The sequence below is a fragment of the Ictalurus furcatus genome, chromosome 20 (genome assembly GCF_023375685.1).
Source record: "Ictalurus furcatus strain D&B chromosome 20, Billie_1.0, whole genome shotgun sequence".
In the NCBI taxonomy this organism is placed as follows: Eukaryota; Metazoa; Chordata; class Actinopteri; order Siluriformes; family Ictaluridae; genus Ictalurus; species Ictalurus furcatus.
In genome coordinates this window covers 17,625,584-17,651,611 of record NC_071274.1, presented here as the reverse complement: position 1 = coordinate 17,651,611, position 26,028 = coordinate 17,625,584, and the positions used below count along the sequence as shown (strand labels likewise).

Genomic DNA, 26,028 nt, shown 5'->3' with positions numbered 1-26,028 from the left:
ATGAATGAATTTTATAATATTTTTAAATATATTTCCAAGATTATTCTATACTGTTGGGCAGTTTCATTTTATGCTATTTTATTTTGATTATTATTTGTAAATTTGAGTTGAATTTGGTAGAAAATGATAATTATGTTGTACCTTTTGTTTTTTTACAGCAATTTCAGAAGCAAATAAAAACTTTCAGGAACCTTTTTCTTTTTTTCTTTTTTTTTAAATCAATAATAATAAAAAAACATACAGTATGTTAATTTCATCCATATTTTTATTTTCTTTTTATTTGAAATCTTTCCTGTTAGACCACTAACCATTATCCACAAACTTCTAAAACATAGACGTGAATGGATATTTATAGTGTGAAAGGTGAAAGAACAGTTGGATCACAGGGTATTACAGAGGTCATTCTGGCAGCATTTGACCTGTATATAGGCATTCAGCTTCAGAAGCTCACAGTCAGCCATGGCCGTGCACCTCTGGTAGTGTCCATCTGCAGTGAAGAACACAGGCAAGTAAAACCACTTACTTAAACAGTACTTTCAATTCTCTCTATTGCTAATGGGGATATTCGTCTGAAAAGTGTCTAATTTCAGCTTGTAAGGAAGAGAAGTTGTGAGACACATGTCTATATGAATAGAGCTTGGCTTCATCTAGAGCTACTCTTTTAATAGAAGAGATAACTACTAAACAGCTACTTACTGTAAACGCGACAATTTTATTATCCTTGCACTTTTAGAAGCATACAGCCATGCTAGTCATCTACATCCATGTGTATGTACAGTTGTGTGTTACATACACCACTACCTTATCTGCACAGATAAAATAAACAAAATGTATAAAATAGTTGATGCTCACATGGGGATCTGGTGAACTTGGCTGCGACGCAGGCGTCTTTTTCAGCAGGACAGGTCAGCTTTGTGATCTCACATGCCTCACCTGCCTTCTTAGGCTGGCAATGGTAGCAATCCAGAGCCGTCCCTGAAACACATGTGGAGGTGTAGCACATATTACACACATGACTACCTATGACTAACTATAGATTACCTGCACTGGATCCAGGATAGATTACATCAATCAAAGGAGCCGATGCATCAATTAGATATCCGCATAACCATTTCCTTTACCGTCATGTAGTTTCTATGTTACACAAAGCTCTCATTAATATTAGACACTTACGGTTCAAGCAGTGAAGAAAACTGAGATAGGACGTCGAAGGGGTTTAAGTTAGGCTGGTTGCTTAACAATAGTCTTCCTCCTTTATTACGGATAAGTTCATGTACATTAAGTAAGAAATAAGAAATCAGCAGCACACTCACCACTTGCTACCAGTAGTACCACAACAAGGGCAAAAACCAGGCTTCTCATTGTTTTGCTGAAATGCAAACTCCAAAGTCCAATAAGTGTACACAGTAGCTGAAGCAGATTTAACACAAAAACAAGCAGATGTAAACCATTATATCAAAACTGCATAAACAACATGAAATAACATTTTATCAGAAACATTTCAAATATATATATATATATATTAATACTAATCTTTGGTTACACTGTACAACTTGATCAAAATATCTTCCATCTACATTTGATTTACATTTCGCCATATAGAATCTACTGAAATTACAGGTTTCAATAACAACGCTACAAAGCTCTGAGGTAAAAGTCGTACATGTCTTACCTTTCCGTCTCAGATCTGCTAGAGACTCAGAACTCTTCCCCTTTTATATCTGACCATATCTCTTCTTTCTTCCTGCCTGTTTTTACTCCTCTGCTGTGTAAACAGTCACTCCTCACACACTCAGAGCCCCACCCGGTCATTTCTCTAATCACTCAGTGAGCCATCATCCTTAATATCCACACATTAGTCACGTTTCCCAACTTTATGTCCCTGTGAGTACATGTGCATGTTTGTACTTCTCTCTGTGTCTGCAATTATGTAACGTAAATTTTTAATCAGTTTTCCATCTGCATGGTGGTTACTGGCTTTGTCCCAGCAAACCCACAGTAATGATCCTACTGCAAATTAAGAATTTAATTACACTCACCCTTTCCAAATTGAGTAGAATTTGGAAAGGTCATAGCATATGATTTATAAATTAATGCTTCCATTGTATAACATTTCCTTTAATTTGTTACCCGTATATTTATGCAGTACATTTAATTCTTTACAATAATACAATGTACAATAAAGGCAAGATTATAAATTTAGGATATGTGAGCTGTCTGTGATTGCATTGTTTTCCATGCATAATTTGCCACTGCACCCAAAGTATTAGGTACACTACATTTTTATATTAGTTTTGCCTAATGCAAAGTGTTCATTAGAAAAAATGAATTTAACAGAGGCTAAAAAAAATGACATTTTCCACTTTTTTTGGGGAGTGCCCGTGTTCAGAATTGAATTTATTAGTGATGTCACACTCCACAGTTAATGACTGATATGAATGTAGACCCTCAGGGCTTTAAGAATTTGCAGTTTTTCATAAGTGTTTCTTTTTTTTACCTTGCCTACTAGGTTTAAATGTTATAATTTTATTATGGCGGCTGTATACAGTGTTTTACTATCAAATAAAGCTTTAGTTGTGTTGTCCGTTTTAACAGCAGTGATTTCCATTACAGAATCATGCCTATTTTTAATGCAGTGCCAAACGAGGGCCCGAAGATCACGGGCATGCAATATTGATTTTCACCCTTATCCCGTGCGCACAGAGATTTCTCCAGATTCTCAGAATCTTTTGATGATATTATGTACTGTAGATGATGAGATATTCATAGTCTTCGCAATTTTACATTGAGGAACATTATTCTGAAACTATTCCACAAATTGTAGATGCAGTTTTTCGCAGATTGGTGAACCTCTGCCCGTCTTTACTTCTGAAAGACTCTGCTTCTCTAAGATACAATCATGTTAACCTCCAGCTGTGCCTTTTGTTGCCCTGACACAACTTTTTTGAGACGTGTTGCAGCCATCAAATTCAAAATGACCTTATTTTTTTCTTAAAATGGTACATTTCCTCAGTTTAAACGTTCAATATGTTTTCCATGTTCTACTGTGAATAACATATGGGTTTATGTGATTTGTAAATCATTGCATTCTGTTTTTATTTACATTTATTTACAGTTTACACAGCGTCCCAACTTTTATGGAATTAGGCGATACAGATAAGCAGCCGATATCATTAAAACATTTTTTCTTTTTTTATTTATTTTATTTAATATATTTTTTTATATATATTTTAAAGCATATTTACAGAACTTCATCGGTAACTTTGCAATCAACTAAAAATAACGTGAGATTTCTGGTGTTGATGAGACGGTGGTGAAATGAAGAATGGTGGCCAGCTGCCTATCAGCTCAGCCATAAAATATTATTTGCTCTTGTACATCCACTTTGTTTACATACTGTTAGGTCAGTGTGGATCTGCCGGCACTGTTTTCACTGTGGCCATTTGGCGTGATCCAAACCTACTGAACCTGATTCACTCTATGTCTCTGAACAATACTGAAAGCAGAATGCATTTGTCACATTTTCTAACCCAGTGCAGACCTGTAAGGGAACTTGTCCATGAGATGAAAACCACTAAGCCTTTCATTCTAAGCATAGTAGGTTAAGTCTTTTGTCTAGCATGAGTGTTAAGACATTTTATTTTCCTTCCTACCTGTCTTTAGGAGGAAGTAAGGATTTATAATCCAGGAAGTGTCAGTATTCAGGAAAGGTGTGTGCTAGTAAAAGCAATAAGGAAACGCAGAACATTTACTTATTATTATAGAAGTAGCTAGAAGTGTCTAGCTATTTTTAAAAAGATTTTACTCATAGAATGACACATTTCTTTGCATTTAAACAAACCTGACATTTGTTAAGTAAGAAATAAAACACAATGGAGTGTGCTACTATAGGAAAATAATTAATAACAGGTTTACTGTTAGCACCCCTTTTAATTTGATTATTGTCCAATAACAGCACAATCTGAAGAGCAATTCATCAATTTGCCTTTATTTTATTTCATTTGCCTATCAATATTAATAAATGACATCAGTTTATAGTTACATTTAATGTTATGGATATTGAATTAGTGATTCGATAACGTACTGAATTAGTGCATTAATATTGAATTAGTTTATTAATATAAAATATAAACCTGTGATTTGCCTTGCAGCAAGAACTAGATACTAGTCAGAGATGCTGTTATAGAAACTAATCAACACTTTCTGGACAATCAGAGTCAAGAGTTCAACAGTGCTGTGGTGTAATAAATTGGATGTAAATAATACATTATAATTCAGGACAGAATCTGCTTTTATGTGTCTGAAAGTCGGAAAGTCTTCAGTGTGCTCTTGCAGTGCCCCGTAAGATAATTATACAGTCAAGAATTCTTGGTATTTTTCATGAAAATAAGCAAAAATGAATAACACATTTTTAAACTTAAACTAAGCGTGCTGTATTTTGTAAGTAGGACAATTTTTTTTCTGTCATACACTGGTGCCAACACTATCAGCACTCCCACTATTAATATTTAGTGAAGCCTGTAAAAATCCTTACTGGACCTTGAGCCACAAAACAGCGCCAACACCTCAACAGTCCACTGCCATGCTTTGGTTTAGGGGCTCATTTTTCATTTTCATATACATGCCAATGGTGTTCATGTCCATATATATATATATATACATCAATATTTGATGTGACAGACCTTTGCTTTAAAAAAAAAAAAAAGGCGGTGCACTTTTATGTGGAAATGAGCTGTAAGTTTTATTGAGCATCTTGCAGAACCAACCTCAGAGACTTCGACTGTCGCACTTGCTTCTTATTTTTGCAGCAAACCCCAGCAACCAACATTATGTCTTTTTGACTGAAAAGTGTTCTGTAATATGTTGCTTTCTTTATTGACATGCAAACACTTTTCTGTAAAATTTCCATTTGTGCTGAAAACTAATGTTTGGAAATCTAATATGTTTTTGTACTTTGTACTGACTTGATAATGTAGAAGTAAAGACCTATAACAAAGTTTTGTACTAAAATAGACTTTTGCACATAGATAGATAGATAGATTGATAGATAGATAGATAGATAGATAGATAGATAGATAGATAGATGTAATGTGCATTAACATAACTGCAATAAAGTTGAAGCAATGACTTTCTTAACTAAGGAATTATTTGATAATTTGTCTAATGCATGTGTATTTCCCTTTGTGCTTGTCCTGGAGAGGAGGAATTTGTCCTGAGAGGAGGAATTTGTCCTGAGAGGAGGAATTTGTCCTGAGAGGAGGATTTTGATTATGAATCAAGTAATTACCTCTCAAACAAATTTTCTTGGAATGTATGTGCAGCTCAAAAACAACTTTATCTTCTGTTTTTATGTGTTTTGCAAGAGCCCAGGCTTATGCAACACTGACCACTGATAAGCCCCAATAATGTCAAATAATGTTATCTTGTTAGCTTGTGATGGATTACAGTACAGTTCGGCTTATCAAATTCTCTATCCTTTAACAGTAATATTTACAGTGTTCACATTTTTTATGCTGTATCGTAATTCTTGACCTCACTCTTGAACAAACACTGAATCACTGGCAATATTTTATGCATCACTACGCAATGCACCATTTCAAGATTCATTTTATAAAATGCATAATAACAAGATTTAAATATATAATAAGAATAAGAATTTTCAGTACTGAGTTCACTTTTTCAAAAATCATCACATGATCAGGACAGCAGCACTTTATGTGAACCAAACGGTGATCAGGATTTTCATTGCTTTGACACAAAATACATTTATTGCTTGCTGTTTTAAATTTTTCAAAATAAGTAAATAAATGATGCCCCACCATCAGTAAAAACCACATATTTCTACAGCCCAATTTACAAATACTTGCATATTCATTTAAAACTGATCTCACTTAGTTTTTCAACATTTGCAACATTTTCACATACTTCCATCTACACAACCATCTCTAAAGTCAAGGAAATTACTATTTCATAAACTTTTCTCTTAAACTTTAACTTAAAAATTGTACTAAGTAAAGTTTGCCTAAATTAGTTAACTGTCTTTTTAAGTACTCTGATTAATTACTTTTTGTACAGTGTAGATAGAAGTGAGAATATAATACCAGATCATAATAATATAATATAATATAATATAACCATTTTCTTAACTGCAAATCACACAAATACTTTTTTAGATTGTCATAGTTTTATATATAACTATTGCCATTATCAAAGAACCATTGAAGAACCCATTTTCTTCAAGTGAAGCTACCTGCTGTCCATTTGATGTCCATTTGATATGTTATCTATTTGGTTTTAAACATGAGTGCAACAGTGTATTAAAACATTTGCAATTTGATCTATAGAAGCACACTATGTGTTCTCCTCTACTGTATATCCTCTCTGATTGGGAAACACTCAGTTGTGGGATTCTGCAAAGAAACTTTAAAGGTTCCCCCAAAAAGACAACCAAAGGAGACAGCGTTAGGGGTACTAGATATAACCATTAGTTGATAATGTTTTTTTAGGTAACATACAATGATGAACAAAAAAAATTTTTTTAAATGCATAGTGGATGAGATTGGCCTAACTGTAACAGTTTTGTGTATGATTTTTTTGTCAAAACCCCCCAGAATTTAGTTGAATTAAATTATTCATAATTATGTAATTTTATTGCACAGTGGCACACATTTCTCAATAACACTCACCTTTTCTTTTAAGTAAGTCATTGTCACTTAATATTTATACACTCACTTTAAAAAAACCCCAAAAAACTAATGTTTGTTAATGTTTTTCTTTTTTGTAAGGGGTTATTAAGATACAAAATGAAGTAAATGAATTCCTAGCATTATATTCAGCTATATATCCAAGTTATCTAGAGCTATCTAGTTAATGCAGAAAAGCCACAAAATAATTAATTCATTCTTTTTTAATGATCCTGAATTTTTTGTTAATAGTATAATAGTGTATTTGTTTTGCCTTTTTGGCTTCTGTCCTAATAAATTGAGTTAATTTTAGTGACTAATCAAAAGAGCCAAAAAAAGGGATAGTCTTTGTATTAATAAGGATAAAAGAGGGAATATGCAAGGTTTGTTAGTGCCAGCTGAGCATGCAGGGGTCCTGGGGCAAAGAATACAGCTCTCCTCTGAAGTTTGGCCAGCAAGGACAAACCCATGACCTGCAGGGTCAGTCAGTGCTGAGAGGATCCCCCTGCTTTTGTGTGATATTCTGCTTTTTGCTAATATCATGGCTACTCAAAAAGGAGATGGGAAGGGAAGGAGTCTAATGCTTGAGTTTTTTGTTGTTTTTTTTTTTTGGGGGGGGGGGGGGTTTGTTTATATATATATATATATATATATATATATATATATATATATATATATATATATATATAGCTGAAACAACAGGTTTCATTAATAGATGAATTAAAATAATGTTTTAATACATTCCATTCATTCAACTGAGTCAGCTGAATAAGAGTTTACTGTCAGTTGTCCCCAGCTGACCAAATCATACGACTGAATTTCACAAAAGCTGTTGAGCTGACATTTTAAAATATAGAAAAAAAAGATCCCAACATTGTTTAATTCTATGGTCAGGTAGGTAAGAGGAGTTATACAAAAGGAAAGGAAGGAAAGAAAATGATAAATTAACCACCCAGAGATGCAGCGGGGCGCATGTAATGTAATTACAATTTCCTGTGTTTAAACAAGTTGATTTAAGTAAGCTATTACAGCTCTATTCTAACCAGCTCCATATATATATAAGCATGAGATGTTAAATGGATTCACACAATAATGTAAAAATATCATGATTTTATGATTATATTTCAATGTAAGTGTAGTTATAGTGGGCTGGGACAGGACAGGGAAAATGCTGTTTCCTAAGTGTAGAGATATTTTAAGCTATTTATCTGAAATATGCACATAGATGGTTGTGAAGGACTCTTTACCTGTGTTTAAAACAACTTTTACCTTTATTTCATATACATGTGTAAAATTAATATCAGAGGGACACACCAGTCCTGGAATCAAGCCTTCAAAAGGCCACTGTTGAAAAGATGCCACAGTTAGTTAGATTTGACTTTGGTTGATAAGATTTACACACTTTACACAATTATAGTGTAATTAACAAAACCCCTGTTGGGGGAACAATAGTAACCCTACATACAATTTGTCCATTCATCCATCTTCTACCACTTACTCCTTTTCAGGGTCACGGGGAACCTGGAGCCTATCCCAGGGAACATCGGGCACAAGGCGGGGTACACCCTGGACAGGGTGCCAATCCATCGCAGGGCACAATCACATTCACACACCCATTCATACACTACGGACACTTTGGACATACCAATCAGCCTACCATGCATGTCTTTGGACTGGGGGAGGAAACCAGAGTACCCGGAGGAAACCCCCACAGGGACTCGAACCCTGGGCCCTGGAGGTGTGAGGCGAATGTGCTAACCACTAAGCCACCGTGCGCACCACATACAATTTTTAATGGTTTTAATGGTTATAATGGAAACTGTAATGGTCCCTGTGGGTCTCTACTGGTAATTTGTTTCCTTCTGTTGGTGACATTTTATGCCTAGTGGATACCACTAATGGCAATAATGATTTTAATGGTTAGCTGATGGTTTGTGGTGGTATTTGTAGTGGAAACCATTAGAAATTATGTGATGGTGATGTTTTCTATTGTTTTTTTTTCCCAGCAGGGACATTTAGGAGCCTGGTTTTGTTCATAGATACATAAAAGACTCATTTAGTGCAAAGATTTGACATTTTCCATCTCTGGTAATGCAAAAAATAAAATAAAAGTTACAGTTCGAGCCTGGTCTAGCATGATAGTTGTGTTTTGTAGTAATTTGAGGGTTTTGTTTTTGTTTTTTAAATATTCCTTTAATACTTGTCTTTTTTTTATTAACCTCGTATTATTTATATCGTTACTGTTAAAATGCAGTTGATTATAAAGGTGTAGTGTGTTTATATTAAAAGCACAGCGCCTGTGTTATTACCCGCAGGAGCATCCGGGTCTTTGTGATGGCGTCGGTCGCTGTTCGGAAGCCATTTTGGAGGCGCTCGAGCTTTTCCCATGGCGACTCTACAGCACCACTGTGTGTTTGGGAAACTCGGCGGAGAAACAATGGACATGTTTCCATTCAGTTTGTAGCACAAGATACGCCGTTGTTTTGGGGAACAGTCGATATGACATTGTGTATTTTGGGGGAAATTGCACTTTATTTCTTTTGCCGGTTCTTCACACGGAGCGAGTGTTTTCTTCACTAACTCGGTGTTGTTGCAGTGGTCAGAGGACATGGACGGCTTGTTCGCATTCATGTGTCGCGGTTAATTATTATTAGTATTATCATTATTATTGTAAATGCTTTCCAGAGGAAAAAATCCTAAAAGACAGAGTCTTTCTCGGGTCTCCGTCCGTCTCACTGCAGGAATATGTTTGCTCGCTGGGTGACACTGGCACTTATTCGGGGAAGTTTGTTAGCAGGTAAGAACTCCCTCGGCGTTGTTGTGATTTATAAACAGTGTAACATTAATGTTGCCAAATATAAATGATATTTTAACACGAGTCATGATCAAATCCAGCCCTCTTATGACACTATAAAAACCCCATCAAACTGAAATACTTGAGCGTTATTATTATTATTATTATTATTATTATTATTCTTAGCCCCTGTATGAGACAGTGTTTTTGTTTCTACAGGCGTTTAGTCGTATTGCTTACTGCTCTGTGTTCAGGTCATGAACTGTTCAGCCATTATTAGGATAGCATTTTTATTTTACAGTTGTATTTTCTTTGTAATTTCTTAAAATATGAACAATCAGGGATGGAACAGAGAGAGGCGGAGTGTGTGTCTGTATAGAGGTACAAAGAATTAGTTTTGAGATATGTCACGAACAGCTGCTTTTTAACTATTAAAACCTTTTCCTCCACCAGATGGCGCTGTTTCACTTAGAGCGCATATGGAGACTGGCATTGATTAAATAGTACGTTATATAGAATTATTGCTAGATTTAAGTATGCACCGTTTAAAATAAATGATAGTTTAATTGCATTAATTACACATATTTCTCACATGTTTTTATTATTTTGTTCAATAATGATTTGGAGTCTACTGATTAGCTTGTGTGTGTTTGTCTTATGAGTGTATATTTCTTTGGTTTTTGTTCTATAAAAATGAATTTGGAAAAAATGTGTTGATCATTCTCAATTACATGGGAATATGATGAAGTTTTACATATCCTGGGATATGAATAAAATAACAATAACAGATACAGTTATGTATTTTAATCCAGCTAATGAATTGTTTGTTGGCGCTGAAGAGATTTTTATTCCTGAACATTTTTATTTATTTATTTATTTATTTATTGTGCTATTGACGCTTGGATTTAAGCCATTCAATTTGACTGGTTAAAACTATATTAAAATATATTTATTACAAATGATCATAGGCACTGTTCACACTTGGTATGAACATCTGTCTCGGGTTTAAAAAAAAAAAAACTCTTTTGGAAAATGTCATGCGAATATCAGTAAAATTGTACAGTTGTCCAAAATTTCATTACTTTTTTTGCCTAGGAGAAGCTATAAAAGTTTTCACCTGAAAATGTGCTCTCCTGAAAAAATGGAGTATACTATAATAGAAATTACACAACAAGACAGTCAAACTTTTGCTCTAATAAAGCACTCGCATTGCTAATTCAACTCCACTGATGAGTCAAACTGGATAATAACTTCAAGAAATCAGAAAAAATGATAGTGTTGTGAGTTCCACCTGTCTTTTCTTTTTTTTATTTATTTTTATTTTTAAATCAGAAGACTTTGCGACGCTTCACAGCCCCCACTTTACTTTGAGAAGCATGGGCTTAAATGATTCGTTGTTTCATGCTGTTGTCACACGGTGGCTACCTGTAAATGTAATCCACAAATACTTTGGAATTGATTATGAAACCTGGTTTGACATTGCCAGAGGCTACAGGAGATACAAAGCTAATTTGACACCCTGACTGCTGTCTTTGTGTCAGCTGTGAGGCCGGGATGTGACCATGTGATCTGGATCAGTGAACTCCACAGGGGAGCTGAAACTTGCATATAAAGCTCCTACTCTCTCCTTTTTGTGTGTGTGTGTGTGTGTGTGTGTGTGTGTGTGTGTGTGAGAGAGAGAGAGAGAGAGAGAGAGAGAGAGAGAGAGAATTGGAGAGGTTTATGTTTCAATTTACCTTTATCACATGACTTATATTAGTAAGAGAGCATTTAGAATGATCCTGTTACTTTTATGTGTAGTATCGCAAGGCATAGTAGCTTTAGTAAGCTTTCTTCCTATCTCTCTCATGAAGTAAGTGGGGGGCGGGGGGGTAAGTTGTTAGTGGAAGATTGGTTACCACTTGGGGGATGGGCAACCTCTTAGCTATACATAACACTTAAAGAGCCACTGGAGGATTTATATAGAGTCGTGTGAAAAAATAAGTACAGCCCATGGAAATTGTTGGTTTGTTTTTGACATTTATACCAGCAAACATTTAATCATCTTTGAAATGCTGCCTGTTAATAAAGTTGATAAACGTCACAAGGAAAATGAGCTTTTTCAAGCTTTCAGGCTTGCTGGAATTTTTGGCTACCCTTCCATGTTCTTTCAGTTGCGAGATGTTTGAGGGTTTTCTTGCATGTCCTGCCCGTTTCAAATCCTCCACAACATTTCAATGGGATTCAAATCTGGGCTTTGACTAGGCCATTCCATAACCCTCCATTTCTTCTTTTTGAGCCATTCCTTGCTGGATGTGCTGGTGTGCTTAGGATCATTATCCTGTTGAAAGGTCCACTTTAGGTTCAACTTCAAATTTCAGACAGATGGCCTCACATTATCGTCTTTGATATGACCCAGAATTCATAGTTGAAACAATGAATACAAGCTGTCCAGTCGCTGAGGCAGGGAAGCAACCCCAAACCAAAACACTTCCACCACCGTGCTTCACAGTTGGTATGAGGTGCTTCTCCTGAACAGCTGTCTTTGATCAGAGTCAAACATGTCTGCTGGTGCTGTGACCAAACAACTCTATCTTTGATTCGTCTGTCCAGAGCACATTATTCCAAAAGGCCTGGTCTTTGCCTCTATGCTCATTGGCAAGCTGTAGTCTTTCTCGCAAAGGTTTTTTTCCTGGCACACCTCCCATGCAGGTCAAATTTGTGCAATCTCTTTCTGATTGTAGACGCATGCACTTTGACACTAACAGTTGCAAGACTTACTAGCAGATCCTGTGATGAAATTTTGGTGTTCTTGGAGACTTCTTTTTGCATCACATGGTCTGCTCTTGGGCTGAATTTGCTGGGACGACCATTTATAGATTATTTTCCTTACAGTGGAATGATGTATTTCAAATAATTTAGAAATCTTTTTAAATCCCTTGCCAGAGTCCTAGGCATCCACAACCTTTTTTTCTGAAGGCCTTACAGAACCCAATCTTGAACAGCTGATTCTAATTATATGGATTTGAAGGTGTAATGAATGGAGGGGTGTACTTGCTTTTTCCATGTGACTGATTTTTAAATTTTGAAAATTACTACAAAATGTTACACTGTTCACACTTGGTGTGAACATCTGCCTCAGGTGATCGGATCACGAGTAGACAACAGTTAATACACATGTCATGTGGGTCAAATATATCTTTAGAGCTGACCATTCAGATCTGGGACACTTTGCATTTGCAGTGTGAACGGCAGTGCCTTCTAATGCATTAAATAATCCTTTCAATCTACTTTTTTTTCCCCCCAACTTCAGTTTTCCCCATAGACCTAGCACAGTCATTTAATGTAAACACAGTCTGACCCAGTTCTGTGTATGTTTCTGGCTAAAGGATATGGGAAAGGGATGAGGCTTTGAAAGAGCTCTATTTATATCATATGCCGCTTTTATAACTAAAACCTGAAGTCAGAGAAGTAAGTGTGTGTGTGTGTGTGTGTGGCTAAACTTTGGTGTATATTAAGCATGTATTCTTTACTACAAGCAAGGTTTTGATAACTTAAACAACCATTAAGGCTTTATTGAAAGTGGTCTTGATGTTTAGTAGTATTTAACATTATCTTCTATTATTAAAGTCTTGTTTTGTCAAAGTAAGTAATATTATTTGTCCATGTGTAAGCATTGTTTTATATTTATTAGGCTTCAGTGGTAATCATCTATTTTATCATATGTTTTGTTTCTTAGGTCCCGGACAAGGCGAGGTCGGCACCAGAGAGTGTGCGTATTATAATGATAACTGGCGAGCTGAGAAGACTAATCAGAGTGGCTATGAGAGATGTGAGGGAGAAAAGGACAAACGGCAGCACTGCTATGCGTCCTGGATCAACTCTTCAGGAAGCATACACCTGGTGAAAAAGGGCTGCTGGCTCGATGACTTCAACTGCTACAACAGGTGAGATATTACACAGGAGAATAATATTCTCTCTAACGTTAATTTTGCCTCTTTTTAAAGCCTGTAAATCCTCATCTCTTTCTGTGTGTGTGTGTGTGTGTGTGTGTGTGTGAGCAGACAGGAGTGTGTGGCCACAGAGGAAAGCCCTCAGGTGTTTTTCTGCTGCTGCGAGGGAAATTACTGCAATGAAAGATTCACACACATGCCCGAAATCACCGCTCCTGGAGGTGAGACACCACAGAGACTGTTGTAGCAGAAAACAGAATGTTACATTAAATTAAATATTAAAAAATAATTTAAATGGTCACAAAATATACAGCTGCAAAATATACACTATAAGGCCAGTGGGGTTCAGGGCAGGGCTCTGTGCAGGCCACTCGAGTTCTTCCACTCCATCCTTGGCAAACCATGTGTTCATGGAGATCACTTTGTGCACAGGGGCAATGTCATTATTGAACATGTCTGTGCTGGACTCCTTTATTTCTACTGAAAGGAAATTGTAATGCTACAGCACACAGTCATCCTGTATAGTTGAGTGCTTCCAGCTTTGTGACAGTAGAGGGTCTGGAAAAGACCCTAATATGGATGTGATGGTTATGTGTCCACAAACTTTTGTCTGTATAATGTACATGTTGCTGGTTTAATTTCATGCTTGTGTTTTTTAATGCAGTGCCATTTTAGCCTGCAAAAGTTTACACTCCCTATGCATTCTTTCATTTTTAGGATGTTTCCTCATCATTATATGGCCTAAATGATGTAGCAACCGAGTCTGTCTTTAAGCTTCAAAATTTGCATCCTTGTTGACATGTTGTAGTAATTTTTTATTTTATTGTTTTTATTCGTGAAGCTTAAAGTGTGCTTTGTGCCGCGTGTTTCAGTGAAGATCCAGCCTCCTCCAGTGGGACTGTCTCTGCTTAGTGTGTTGGCATACTCTCTCCTTCCTCTGCTTGTGCTTTCTCTGGCTTTGATACTTGCATGCTGGACTTACCACCAGCGCAAAGCTCCGTACGGCCACGTCGACATTAACCAGGTTTGAAATTGTTATATTATTTATCTCTTTTATTTATTTAATTTTTAAAATTTGCCTATTATAGTCTAGTCTATGGTCACATAATACTGAGCATGCATTAGCACTCAAGTGCAAGAAATGTTACCATACCACTCCTAAGCAGATTTTTTTTTTGTTATTGATGTTTGCAAAATAGTAAAATGCTCTTTTTCTGTCTGATGTGTGGTGTTATTAAGCTTACCTGCTCTTTGTTCTGGTAGGGTTTGGGTCCTGCTCCTCCGTCTCCTCTGGTGGGTCTGAAGCCATTACAGCTGCTGGAGATGAAGGCAAGGGGGCGCTTCGGGTGTGTCTGGAAGGCTCAGCTACTAACCGAATATGTTGCAGTCAAGATATTCCCTGTTCAGGTACGCATCTGAAAGCTGTTCTGGATTTGATTGTAGCATACCAAGTGTATGCATGGGAATTGCAACAGACTGCAGGATGTTTGGGTGGGTTTGCACAAAGTAATTTGAGTCTGTCTGTTTTTTTTTTCTAAAGGTGTACAACCAGACTTGTTCATAACAGGCCTTTTTCCTTTTTATTGTTTGTGTTGTCCAGGATAAGCAGTCATGGCAGAATGAGAGAGAAATTTACCTCACTGAGGGACTGAGACACGAGAACCTGCTACGCTACATCTCTGCTGAAAAACGAGGAACCAACCTGCAAATGGAGCTCTGGCTCATCACCGAATTCCACGAAAGGGTCAGACATTCGTTCATTTATTCAGTCATCCTTTTCAGCATGTTCATCTTTCATTTGAACTTCTGTCATTCATCTGCAGTAGACATCGATAATTCATCCTTAAGTGAACTCATCTGCTGAAGTTAGGTTTATGTTTTTGTACAACTGCAGAAAAATGATTGAATCACCACACTTGGAGGATGTTGGAGGGAAAAAATGGAATTACCTTGGCATTTACATTTTGAAAACAAATACCAGCAAGTCTAACAACGCAAATTAGTCTACAGTTCAACTCCGTGACATGGCCAGCAGTCCGGATCTCAGTTTATGGGGAGGGGGGAGATAAATTGGTCCATGACAAGGCTCCATGCCAATAATTAAATTTTATTTGTTGGAGGTATGTTTCATGAAGCTAGTGAATATATTTTTTTAAATATAGGTATGTTTAAGCGTCAGGCATATTATGTTATTCTTTTATGCCATTGATACTCATGTAATGACATTCTCAATAGGGTCAGAGTATATTCGGTTTCTATAGAGTGCAGCTAATGTCTTTGAGTCTCTGTGTGTGCTGTAGGGATCTTTAGCAGACTACCTAAAGGGGAATGTGGTGAACTGGCCTGATTTGTGCCACATTGCAGAGAGCATGGCCCGAGGCCTTGCCTACCTACATGAGGATCTGTCCTACAGACCGGAGGGGCCTAAACCAGCAATCGCACACAGGTATGATTTACCCATCTAACCTGAATGGATGATTACTGTAGATTTTTCACCCAAAAATGCCATGACTCTCAATGGAGATTTAACTTGTTTTGAATATAAACACTTGCATGGTGTCTAGTAGACAGCTATAATGTGTGACCTTTTTCACTCTTGCTCCTCAGGGACTTTAAGAGTAAGAATGTGATGCTCAGGACTGATTTGACTGCTGTGATTGGAGACTTTGGTCTGGCTGTGCGCTTCGAACCAGGGAAACCACCAGGAGATACTCATGGCCAGGTAAAAGTTTATACTGAAACCAAAGGACCTCACAAAGTCTCTTTGAGATACACCTCTATCTTGAGACCAAACTTAAAATTGTCCTGGTGTATCTGTGCCCTGCTTCAGGTTGGTACTAGGCGCTACATGGCCCCAGAGGTGCTGGAGGGTGCCATAAATTTTCACAGGGATGCCTTTTTGAGGATTGATATGTATGCTTTGGGCCTGGTGCTCTGGGAGCTGTTGTCCCGCTGCACTGCTGCTGATGGTGAGTCAATAGAAATGGAAAAAGTGGGTTCTGGATATCGGGTTTGGCAATTACAAATACAACACCTGTCCCAAAAAGAGTTCTGGTTTTAGTTCTCTTGTCTTCGACAAATGCAAGAGACAATTGGACAATTTGATTTCAGCTTGCATTGTCATCACAGGGATTAACCTTGTGCCTTTGTTTAAATAACTTTGCAGGCAAACCGCTTATATTGACTGAAATTGCTCCAGATACTCAATTCTCAACAAAGTGTCTTCTTAAATGTTCATTGATAAATTAAACAGTGCTACTCGCCCCACATCTAAGTGTTGTTACTTTCTGTTGGTGTCTTTTTAATTGGTTGTTCTACCAAAAACCATGCGATTTAAATCAGAAATTTCAGTTTTCTGGTGCCAAAGGTTTGAGTATTTGTGCAGGAGAACGAAAACATGATGTGTAATCACCTCTCACAAGAAGATAACCAAGCAGAACCATTGGCTTGGTTAGAAACCATATTAGTACAGTTTTGGTATTGCTTTAACATTGTTACTGGCTTGTTCAGGGTCTGTACATGAGTATATGCTCCCATTTGAGGAGGAGGTGGGTCACCACCCATCTTTGGAGGATCTGCAGGATGTGGTGGTCCATAAGAAGATGAGGCCCATGCTGAAGGACTGCTGGCTTAAACATCCGGTAAAGGGTTGTTTGTTTGTTTTTTGTTTTTTTAAATTTGCGTATAGTTCGTAAAAAGATGTCATGTGAAAAAATAAAAACACCCCATCGAAATTGTTGGCTTTTTTTGACTTGTTTGGCAAGCAAACTTCCGATCTTCCTTGGAACAGTCGTTTCAGTGATACGTTCTCTCAAATGACACATAAAATTGACATTTTATAGTAATTATCACAATTTAAATTAACAAAAAACGGATCAGTCACATGGAAAAAGTAAGTCTCTGGAACATCCTCCATTTCCTTGTGTAAATCAGTTAAAATACATTCTCTTTTCCTGACACGAACACTTCAGATGCCTGACTTTCTGGATTTAAAAAAAAAAAAATTGTCTGTAAGTTCAATTGTTGTTCGTTCCTGATTGTAAAGTGTCCTTCAGCTATGGAAACATGCTATATAAATAAAACTTGTATTACACCGCTACATTTATCACACCTTCAAATCCATAAAATTATAATCAGGTGTTTTGATTAAGATTGGGTGCCAGTGATTAGAACCTGCTTAGGGAGTGCAGGTGGAACCTGTCCTATTTATACCCTTCTCATATCTAGTGTCTGGTGTTCCCTTTGTTATTGGGGTATGTGGTGTCATCATGCCAAGCTCTAAAGAGTTCTATAAGACCTTCAGAAAAAAGGTTGTGGATACTTAGGTGTCTGCCAAGGGATTTAAAAAGATATCCAAATTATTTGAAATGCATCATTCCAATGTAAGGAAAATAATCTACAAATGGCACAGATTTCAAACGACTGCCCATTTGTCCAGGATTGGCCATCCCAGCAAATTCAGTTTAAGAGCAGACCGTCTGATGCAAAAAGAAGTCTCCAAGAACCCCAAAATGTCATCATAGGATCTGCTAGAAAGTCTTGCAACTGTTACAATCAGAAAGAGATTGCACAAATTTGACCTGCATAGAAGGCGTGCCAGGAAAAAAGCCTTTGCTGTCTAAAATGAACATTAAATCAAGACTACAGCTTGCCAATGAGCATAGAGGCAAATACCAGGCCTTTTGGAATAATGTGACAGATGAATCAAAGATAGAGTTGTTTGGTCACAGTACCAGCAGACATGCTTGTCACAGAAGAAAGACAGCTTTTCAGGAGAAGCACCTCATACCAACTGTGAAGCACGGTGGTGGAAATGTTATGGTTTAGGGTTGCTTTGCTGTCTCAGGGACTGGACAGCTTGCAGTCATTGATTCAACTATGAATTCTGCGTCATATCAAAGATGATAATGTGAGGCCATCTGTCCGAAATTTGAAGTTGAACTTAAAGTGGACCTTTCAACAGGATAATGATCCTAAGCACACCAGCACATCCAGCAAGGAATGGCTCAAAAAGAAGAAATGGAGGGTTATGGAATGGCCTAGTCAAAGCCCAGATTTGAATCCCATTGAAATGTTGTGGGGGATTTGAAACGGGCAGGACATGCAAGAAAACCCTCAAATATCTTGCAACTGAAAAAATATTGTATGGAAGAGTGGTCAAAGATTCCAGCCAGATGATGTCAGAGGCTGGTGGGGAAAAGAAGTTATTTCTGCTAAAGGGGGCAATAATAGCTTCTGAGGCCAAGGGTGTACTTGCATTTTCTATGGAAGAATATCGCATCTATTTCTATTACTACTGAATAAATTATTGAAAGCTTTTTTCCCTTTTTTGTTCCAAGTATATCTACTTTATTAATAGGCACTGTTTCAAAGATGATCAAATGTTTGCTTGTCCAAATATGTCAAAAAGAGGCACAGCTTTCCATGGAGTGTACTTATTTTTTCCACATGACTGTATTTTGAAAGTTTGAGTTGCATTCGAAGTTCTTAAGGAGTCTGTGTTAAATCTGTAATGACTTTTACAGCAGTAATGCAGTAGTCTCCAGATCCACATTTCTAAGATTTCTAAAAAATTTTTTTAAAAAATTTATTTTATTATTTTTTTTTTTTTTACATTTTTTAAAATAATAAACGATTTAGGAATACAGCTTGACAGCCTATTTATTTATTTATTTTTATTTTTATTTATTTATTTATTTTACCTCAAATACAACTTTTATCACCCTACTACTTTGTTTGATTTCTCGTTAATATGACTTTATACTTTGTGTGTTTTTAGGGAATGGCTCATATGTGTGAGACAGTAGAAGAGTGCTGGGACCACGACGCAGAGGCCCGTCTGTCCGCAGGCTGTGTGGAAGAACGCATCATCACCATCACCAGGGCAACCAACACCACCAACAGTTCTACCTCAGACTGCCTTGTCTCCATGGTTATGATCGATAGCGACTCAGCTCTACCACTCAAAGAGGCGAGCATTTGAATGCTGTCCATCAGTGAAGTAGGAACTAGAGACCGCAAGACTACCAACATCAAACCTCTCCAGTAATGTGAACTTTGCTGCTCTTCTGATATTTTCTATGGAGCTAAACAAAAAGATCTGCTAGCAAAACATTAAGTATAAAAAACTGACATAATAAGGATGAAATCAGACTTTGTTCTCAAAGTGTGTGCGTGCAGACATTAGATGTGCTCACTAAAGGAATTCTGGCGTTTCACCCATGAATTTCAGGAGCAAAATGTTTTTGTCTTTGGTTTTTTTTGTTGTTTTTTTTTTTTTTTTAAAAAAGAAAGTTTGTCTTTAGTTGTTGATCATTTTGCTTGTGGATCTTTAATATCTTTCAGACAGATTTACCTCCATAATTTTTATTTGGATTTTACTAAACCTCACAGTACATCCCCTCCCCCCCTTGCATTCAGAAAGCATAAAAACACAACACAGCGGCTGAAGCCTCGTACGGCAATCAGATGACCATTTCACAGTGCACTCGTTACCTCATGTTTTTGCTGACTTTCAGGATTCGAATGTGAATTGTAAGGGAGTTTACTTTTCCCTAATATCTGTATCCACTCCGTAAATACCTCCATTCAAGGACTTGGCTCGTGAAATCTACATTCCTCACTTGTCTTTATGCTGTTGATCAGTGACTCGACAAAGCGGAGCGAGAAGCTAAAGACTGTTACGCAAAACCGACCTCCGTTTGATCGAGCACGTCTCCTACAACTCAGTGGTCTTTAAAAAAAACAAAAAAAAACAACTGCTTTTATGGTTGCTAGAATCTTTAGTTTCTTTGTGAAAGTGTTTGATGTGTTTTATGAAGAATGATATGCTTGTTAGGAATTGGAGAGAGCAGTTGTCTGGAACACTGGAATCAAAAGGCAGCAGGACTGTTTTGGTTATTTTCAGTATTGCTATATTATAGCATAGCCTCTGATTATCTGTTCTTCGACAGTTTTATCAGGCAGATTATGTGTGTGGTGGTCTGGGAAAACGCTTTGGATGTCGCTGCAACAAATTCTGTAAAACATACAAAAACAATAAGCCAAATAGCCAGTAATATACATCTCTACATTAAGAAAACATAGATTTTACTACAACAATGTGAAAAAGTTTTTTTTATTTAGGCTACTTTCTAATTTGGCCTAGTCTGCCTGCAAAAATCCTGCTGAAGTCCTGCTAGCTGAGTGGAATTTTCTCACACTGAATATCAGGCTTTCTTACGATCGTTACGTGACGTGGTGAAATACTCATTTGTACTCTGACAACAGCTGTCATCATCAAAACTGAGGAGTGCTTACACACTACAGACGGCAGCGAAAAAGAGTTTGAATGTTTGAGTGACTTAATAAAAAGATAATCCATCCATCCATGTATCTTCAACCGCTTACTCCTTTTCAGGGTCACGGGGAACCTGGAGCCTATCCCAGGGAGCATGGGGCACAAGGCGGGGTACACCGTGGACAGGGTGCCAGTCCATCGCAGGGCACACAATCACACACACATTCACACACCCATTCATACACTACGGACACTTTAGACACGCCAATCAGCCTACCATTTTCGTTGACAGAACTGACTGACTGATTCAGAAATGATTCCCCATCCATGCTAGCATGAACAGAGTTCAGTCACGTGAAGAGATTATAATGAGGCCTGCGAGTGACTTTTACCTCAGGTGATGATACAGATTGATGTGGATGACACTGATAATCAAAGTGATTACTGTGATTTATAACCGTTAATGTCTATAAATGTAGAGGTAGGCACGGTGTCTGTCTTTCAGTGGAATTGGTATTGAATCTTTAACTGCCTTTTATCACTTTCGGTATTTTCAAATGCTACTTCTTTTAACTTCTGTTTGAGATATATGTGCTGACAAATTTTAGTTCAGGAAAGCCTTTAGATTTCAGAATTTTTTTATATATATATTGCACACACACTCTGTCACAAGTGTCACATATAATGTCACAATCTGACCTTTCCCAGGCCACCACACACACATTTGTAAGACTAGTCTTTGATTATTGAGCTCTAGTGTACATGCGTCTACAGAATGAGCATTGTGTGACATGGAAATGCCTTTATGCTCTTCATACTTTAGTATTACGCCTACATATTTAGGACCGGGTCTCTGAAAGTGTGTAGGTGAACATGTGATGTGTGCTTTATTGACAGGTGCTGCCTATGTAATGAGCAATAGCACTGATGCTTCAGGATTAATAAGGTTGGATTTGTTTGTGATGTATACACTACTCAGGGATGTGTGTGTGAGTGGTAACTGTAAGGAGTCTGTGTGTTTGTACGTGTGTATGTAGTTTTTAATCGCACAGCTTTTAGCAATAGCAGTAGGTCCCTCTCAGTGGAGTAGAGATGGTGCTCGTGTTCATTTTTATTGCTCCTTCAAAAACCAGGCTTAATGAATCGCATCTTTGTGTGTGTGTGTGTGTGTGTTTGCTGAGAATTTGTGAAGTTTAGTAGTAATATAACAATTCTGACCTCATTTAGGTGTGTTGTATTGTTTTTGTGGTAGAAATGTATGGCTACTTTTATATGATTGAGATTTGTTTTTATATAGCAAGTGCTGTGATGTTTGTGTGCTCACAATATAGCTAATGTAAAGACAACAGGTCTGTGGTTTTTGTGCACAGAGATGGCATTTTCTCATTTATTGCTGTCTTTTTTTTTAATTATTATTTTATTTATTTTTTTAACTTATGTAAAAGGTGGGACCTACCTCATTTGAACCACTCTGGAATAATGGTTATGTTTCCAAACATTTTCCCCCTTCACCGATGTTGAAATTGTATTTGTGTTACTGTTATACTCTGTATACAACAGCAGCAGCATCTCTAACCTCTACCTGAGCCAATTCAATCAGCATGACTGACACTCGTAAATGTATACTGACATCAGGGATTTAAAAGTAAACCTATGAAGTATGACAGCTGTCTACATGTTAGGTTGTGCCACATTTCTTTTAAGTGGATTAAATCAGCAGTGCTACTAGAGTCTTCATACAGGGAAGGGTTTTGTTTTTTGGTTTTTTTTTAATTAATGCTACAAATCATTAATGTAGTCTTAACACAAGAAATTTGGCATGCACACCTCTTTGCCAGATTGTTCATTTGGAAGCTGTACGTGCTCTGATTTCTGTAAATCTAATGCTGCTTTTGACTTGCTCCTCTTACTCCTTGTTTTTCCCGAGTAGGTATTTGGAGTTGAGGGCCTGTTGTCTTTTGGTTTATCGTAGGAGGAGGCTCTAAATTACGAGCGTTAATCGAAGGCTGCGCAGCCCTCGCCATATGTCTACAACTAGGTTTAGTACATGCAAAAAAATTTTTTTAATGATTACAAATCAGGAAAATGATCTTGACACAAAGAATTTGGCCTGCACACCTTGGAGTTTTCCACCATCTCAAAATTACATAAATTGTTGTGGTTTTTTTTGTTGCATTTTTTAAATCATTAAAGTTATCAATACACAATGGTTTGTGAGTCATTATCTGCTGGAATCTTAAGTTTGGCAGTTGCTTCTCTTTTCCCTGTAATCTTAACCCTAGTCCTATGCATCCAGGATTCATAAATGCAACTTGTTTATCTTTTTTTCTTTTTTTTAAACGGCAAAATAAAATAAATCATATGTTTGTCAACACACAAAGAATCTGGCATGCAAATCTCTACATGTGGTATTATTCCAGATCTAAAGTTTGGAAGCTATATGCACTTTTTTTCATGACCCTAACCCTAAACCTAGAGCGTTGAAACAAAAAAATCGGAAATCATAAAGGGAGGACAAAAAAAAAAAAAAACCCCACCTGTGTGGCATGGTTTTCCAAAATTGTAAGTCTGGAAAGTGTAACTCTAATGCTAGTCCTGTACCTATCAGTTCAATGCGTGCAAAATTTAAAGAAAAAGTTAATCATACATGTTATCAACACAGAATTTAGGCAGCAGATGTCTGTGTGCGGTCATTTCCTACACCCCAATCTAGAAAGAACATGATCTTCTAGACCACCAGCATGTATTTAGAACAGTGCTGAATAACGAATAACAGTTGTTAAAGCATATGCATGTACAGGATGTACACAGCCCTGTGTGTGCATGTCCATGGTGCTCATAAAATTAGGATCATCAGTTGTCCTGTGTTTCACAAACAGACTGGATGATACCAAATGTTAAAGGGTTCTTAGTAAATATAATCGTTTTTTACTTCTTTATTTGTTCTTGTATGATTCTCTTGTCTCACTGTTTGTCAGGTAATTTCAATTTATTGCCACATCCAGAATTTTACTTCATTAAAGATCACTAAGTGCAGCTAACGAATTGTATTTCTTATTTATGAGCAGCTCTACACACTGGAATCAATTTCAGTCCATAATACAGTTTGGTAAGGGATTAGCTCACGGATTTGTACCTTTTGAAACCTCATAGCCAGAACGTTCATTCCTTCCTCTTCTGTACACGCTTGATCCTGGTCAGGGTTGCAGTGGGACCGGTGCTTCCTCCGGGGACAGTGTGCCATTTAAGTTTTAAAAGAATAAAATTTTTATTCGTCTTTTTTTTTCTAGCACTAAAAAAAATATATCCATCCTCCATCCATCCATTTTCTGTACTGCTTATCCTACACAGGGTTGTGGGAAGCCTGGAGCCTATCCAGGGGACTTGGGGCACAAAGCAGGGGACACCAGGCAGAGGACACCCTGGACGGGGTGCCAACCTATCACATGGCACAATCACACACATCCATTCACACACTATGGGCAATTTAGAGATGCCAATCAGCCTACAATGCATGTCTTTTGGACTGGGGTAGGAAACCCCTACAGCACAGGAAGAACATGCAAACTTTCTGCACACAGGGCGGATGCGGTAATAGAACCCCCAACCCTGGAGGTGCGAGGCAACTGTGCCACTGACATAGTGGGGTGTGCTGCTGATTTTATCCTCCTCCCTCACCACCACCACCACCACCACAAAAAGAAGCAGTACATCTATTTTTAATTGAAACAATATGCTTTATTATTACCATGTTTGACACAGTTTGTAACTTGAATCTAACTTTATGTTCAATTTTGCATGTTATATTTTTATTACGTATCTTTGACCTTGTAATGTGTAAAATATTTAGCGTTTTTCCTGCTAAAATTAGGTGTTTTGGACGACTCCTCCAGTGTGCAGTAAATGGGAGAAGCATGGCCATAGAAATCTTGCTCTAAAAATAGGGCTGGGTGACGTTTCATTAAATATTAAATAAGTCATTTAAATATGAAGTTGTTTTGTGACTTTCTCTACTTACTATTAAAATTGTAGAAAATGAGGAAAATGAAAATTTCCATAGCTGTTCCTCTGTCTTCACCGGAGCACCAACTCTTCCTTCCTCTGTCCACTTTCTCTGTCCACGCAGGTCCGATGCAGATGGAAGTGGATTTGCGTGGGTGAGACGCTGCATGTGTGTCTCTTTCTTTGGTTTTCCAGCACTACATGATTATACAGTTTATATGTGGCATCTTTATTTCCGTTTACCTTGTTTCTTTTTTTAGGAGGTTCATTAATTAATTCACTTCATTGTCATGTCTGTGTGCATTTTTATGTCTACCACAATCACAATTTATATTAACTACAACGTGATGCTCATGTTGGGTCATATGTGATGCACACAACCTGCTGTTTCTCAAGTTTGCTGATGGAAACTCGTTGTATTACAATGTTATCACAAAGCAAACTCGTTAGTGTAAACATATTTATTCACCAACAGCTTTAATTTAATTCTATTTTTTATAGGTATTCATTCACCATAAATGGGGAAAAAAAGGGATTCAGCAGGGAGAAATCTTGTCCTCCTTCAGTCAGTTCCTCTGAGTTTACAATCTGAAACAGCCATATTAATTGTATTTATGTTGGATTAACAATGGATTTGAATGTTTTTTCGAGATTGTGCTATTCTTTGTGCATTTGTAGCTTAAACACAGTTATATTCCTTTGAAAAGTCTACTTCAGTATAGACAATTTTGCGTACATTTTATTGTTATAAGATATAGTAAATTGAGTTTGAACAATTCCAGCTTAAACATATGAGATGCTTAAAAGCTAGCATCAGTCGAAATCTCAAAAAGACAGCAAGATGTGTCCATTTGATGGTTTTTCACAGATAACGGAAGGACTGTCTACACAGCTCATTCGCTCTCTCTTTTTCCCCCCTGAAATGAGTCTAATGGCTCTGAAGTGAATATATGGCTTAACCTGGCTTTTCTCCATCACAGTGCTCAGCACTTAAGACTAAATGAATGTACAGCTCATTGTGTCCCTCTGATTCACCTGCCTCTGCCTCCTACGCTTTTTCTTCTTTCTTTTGCTGTCTTTCTCATCCTCCCTCTTCCCTCAAACATTTCATTTCTCCTATTTCATCTTCTTTGTCTTTCCCTCAGATTTTCTTATCGTGGATAATATTTTTCTTTATGTTCCTGTGCATATCGATATTGATTCATGTAACAGGTAAGGAATAAAACACTACAGGTTTGCTGTTATAGGAAAATAATCAACAACACAGTGATGCAATTTGGCCTGAGATGAAGTGTCCTGTTACCACCTCAAAGCTGATGATTTTTCTATAACAGTGTA

General features: G+C 37.2%; 2 protein-coding genes across 6 annotated transcripts; one reads left to right on the top strand and one right to left on the bottom strand.

Moving 5' to 3' along the window:
- Positions 1-247: 247 nt before the first annotated feature.
- ly97.3 (lymphocyte antigen 97, tandem duplicate 3) lies at positions 248-1,779 on the bottom strand. The gene is made up of 4 exons (XM_053651560.1): positions 1,673-1,779; positions 1,314-1,410; positions 853-975; positions 248-487 (listed from the first exon to the last, which is right to left on the bottom strand). Exons 2-4 carry the CDS (start codon positions 1,360-1,362, stop codon positions 381-383), a joined length of 279 nt encoding a protein of 92 aa, XP_053507535.1. The 5' UTR covers positions 1,363-1,410; positions 1,673-1,779; the 3' UTR covers positions 248-380.
- Positions 1,780-8,034: 6,255 nt separating this feature from the next.
- Positions 8,035-24,463, top strand: LOC128624261 (activin receptor type-2B). 5 transcript variants are annotated; one of them, XR_008388742.1, is made up of 13 exons: positions 8,035-9,480; positions 13,196-13,403; positions 13,521-13,630; positions 14,282-14,433; positions 14,673-14,816; positions 15,010-15,153; positions 15,710-15,855; positions 16,017-16,131; positions 16,240-16,378; positions 16,920-17,050; positions 19,189-21,085; positions 21,586-21,634; positions 22,249-23,729. XR_008388742.1 is itself a non-coding variant. In XM_053651765.1 (11 exons), exons 1-11 carry the CDS (start codon positions 9,429-9,431, stop codon positions 19,390-19,392), a joined length of 1,545 nt encoding a protein of 514 aa, XP_053507740.1. In that variant the 5' UTR covers positions 8,035-9,428; the 3' UTR covers positions 19,393-23,729. The 5 variants fall into 5 exon arrangements, 1 of the variants encoding a protein (XP_053507740.1); XR_008388743.1 differs by lacking the exons at positions 21,586-21,634; positions 22,249-23,729 and adding an exon at positions 24,040-24,463 and having other exon boundaries at positions 19,189-19,454; XR_008388740.1 differs by having other exon boundaries at positions 19,189-19,943; positions 20,055-23,729.
- The last annotated feature ends 1,565 nt before the right edge of the window (positions 24,464-26,028 follow it).

Bases quoted from the DNA above. Each gene is read 5' to 3' on its own strand.
- ly97.3 (XM_053651560.1), bottom strand. From the start codon at position 1,362: ATGAGAAGCCTGGTTTTTGCCCTTGTTGTGGTACTACTGGTAGCAAGT. The intron at 976-1,313 runs GTGAGTGTGCTG...CATGTGTTTCAG, and splicing joins GGTACTACTGGTAGCAAGTG to GGACGGCTCTGGATTGCTAC. The intron at 488-852 runs GTGAGCATCAAC...TCTTCACTGCAG, and splicing joins CAAGTTCACCAGATCCCCAT to ATGGACACTACCAGAGGTGC.
- LOC128624261 (XM_053651765.1), top strand. From the start codon at position 9,429: ATGTTTGCTCGCTGGGTGACACTGGCACTTATTCGGGGAAGTTTGTTA. The intron at 14,434-14,672 runs GTTTGAAATTGT...TTGTTCTGGTAG, and splicing joins GCCACGTCGACATTAACCAG to GGTTTGGGTCCTGCTCCTCC. The intron at 16,132-16,239 runs GTAAAAGTTTAT...GCCCTGCTTCAG, and splicing joins CAGGAGATACTCATGGCCAG to GTTGGTACTAGGCGCTACAT.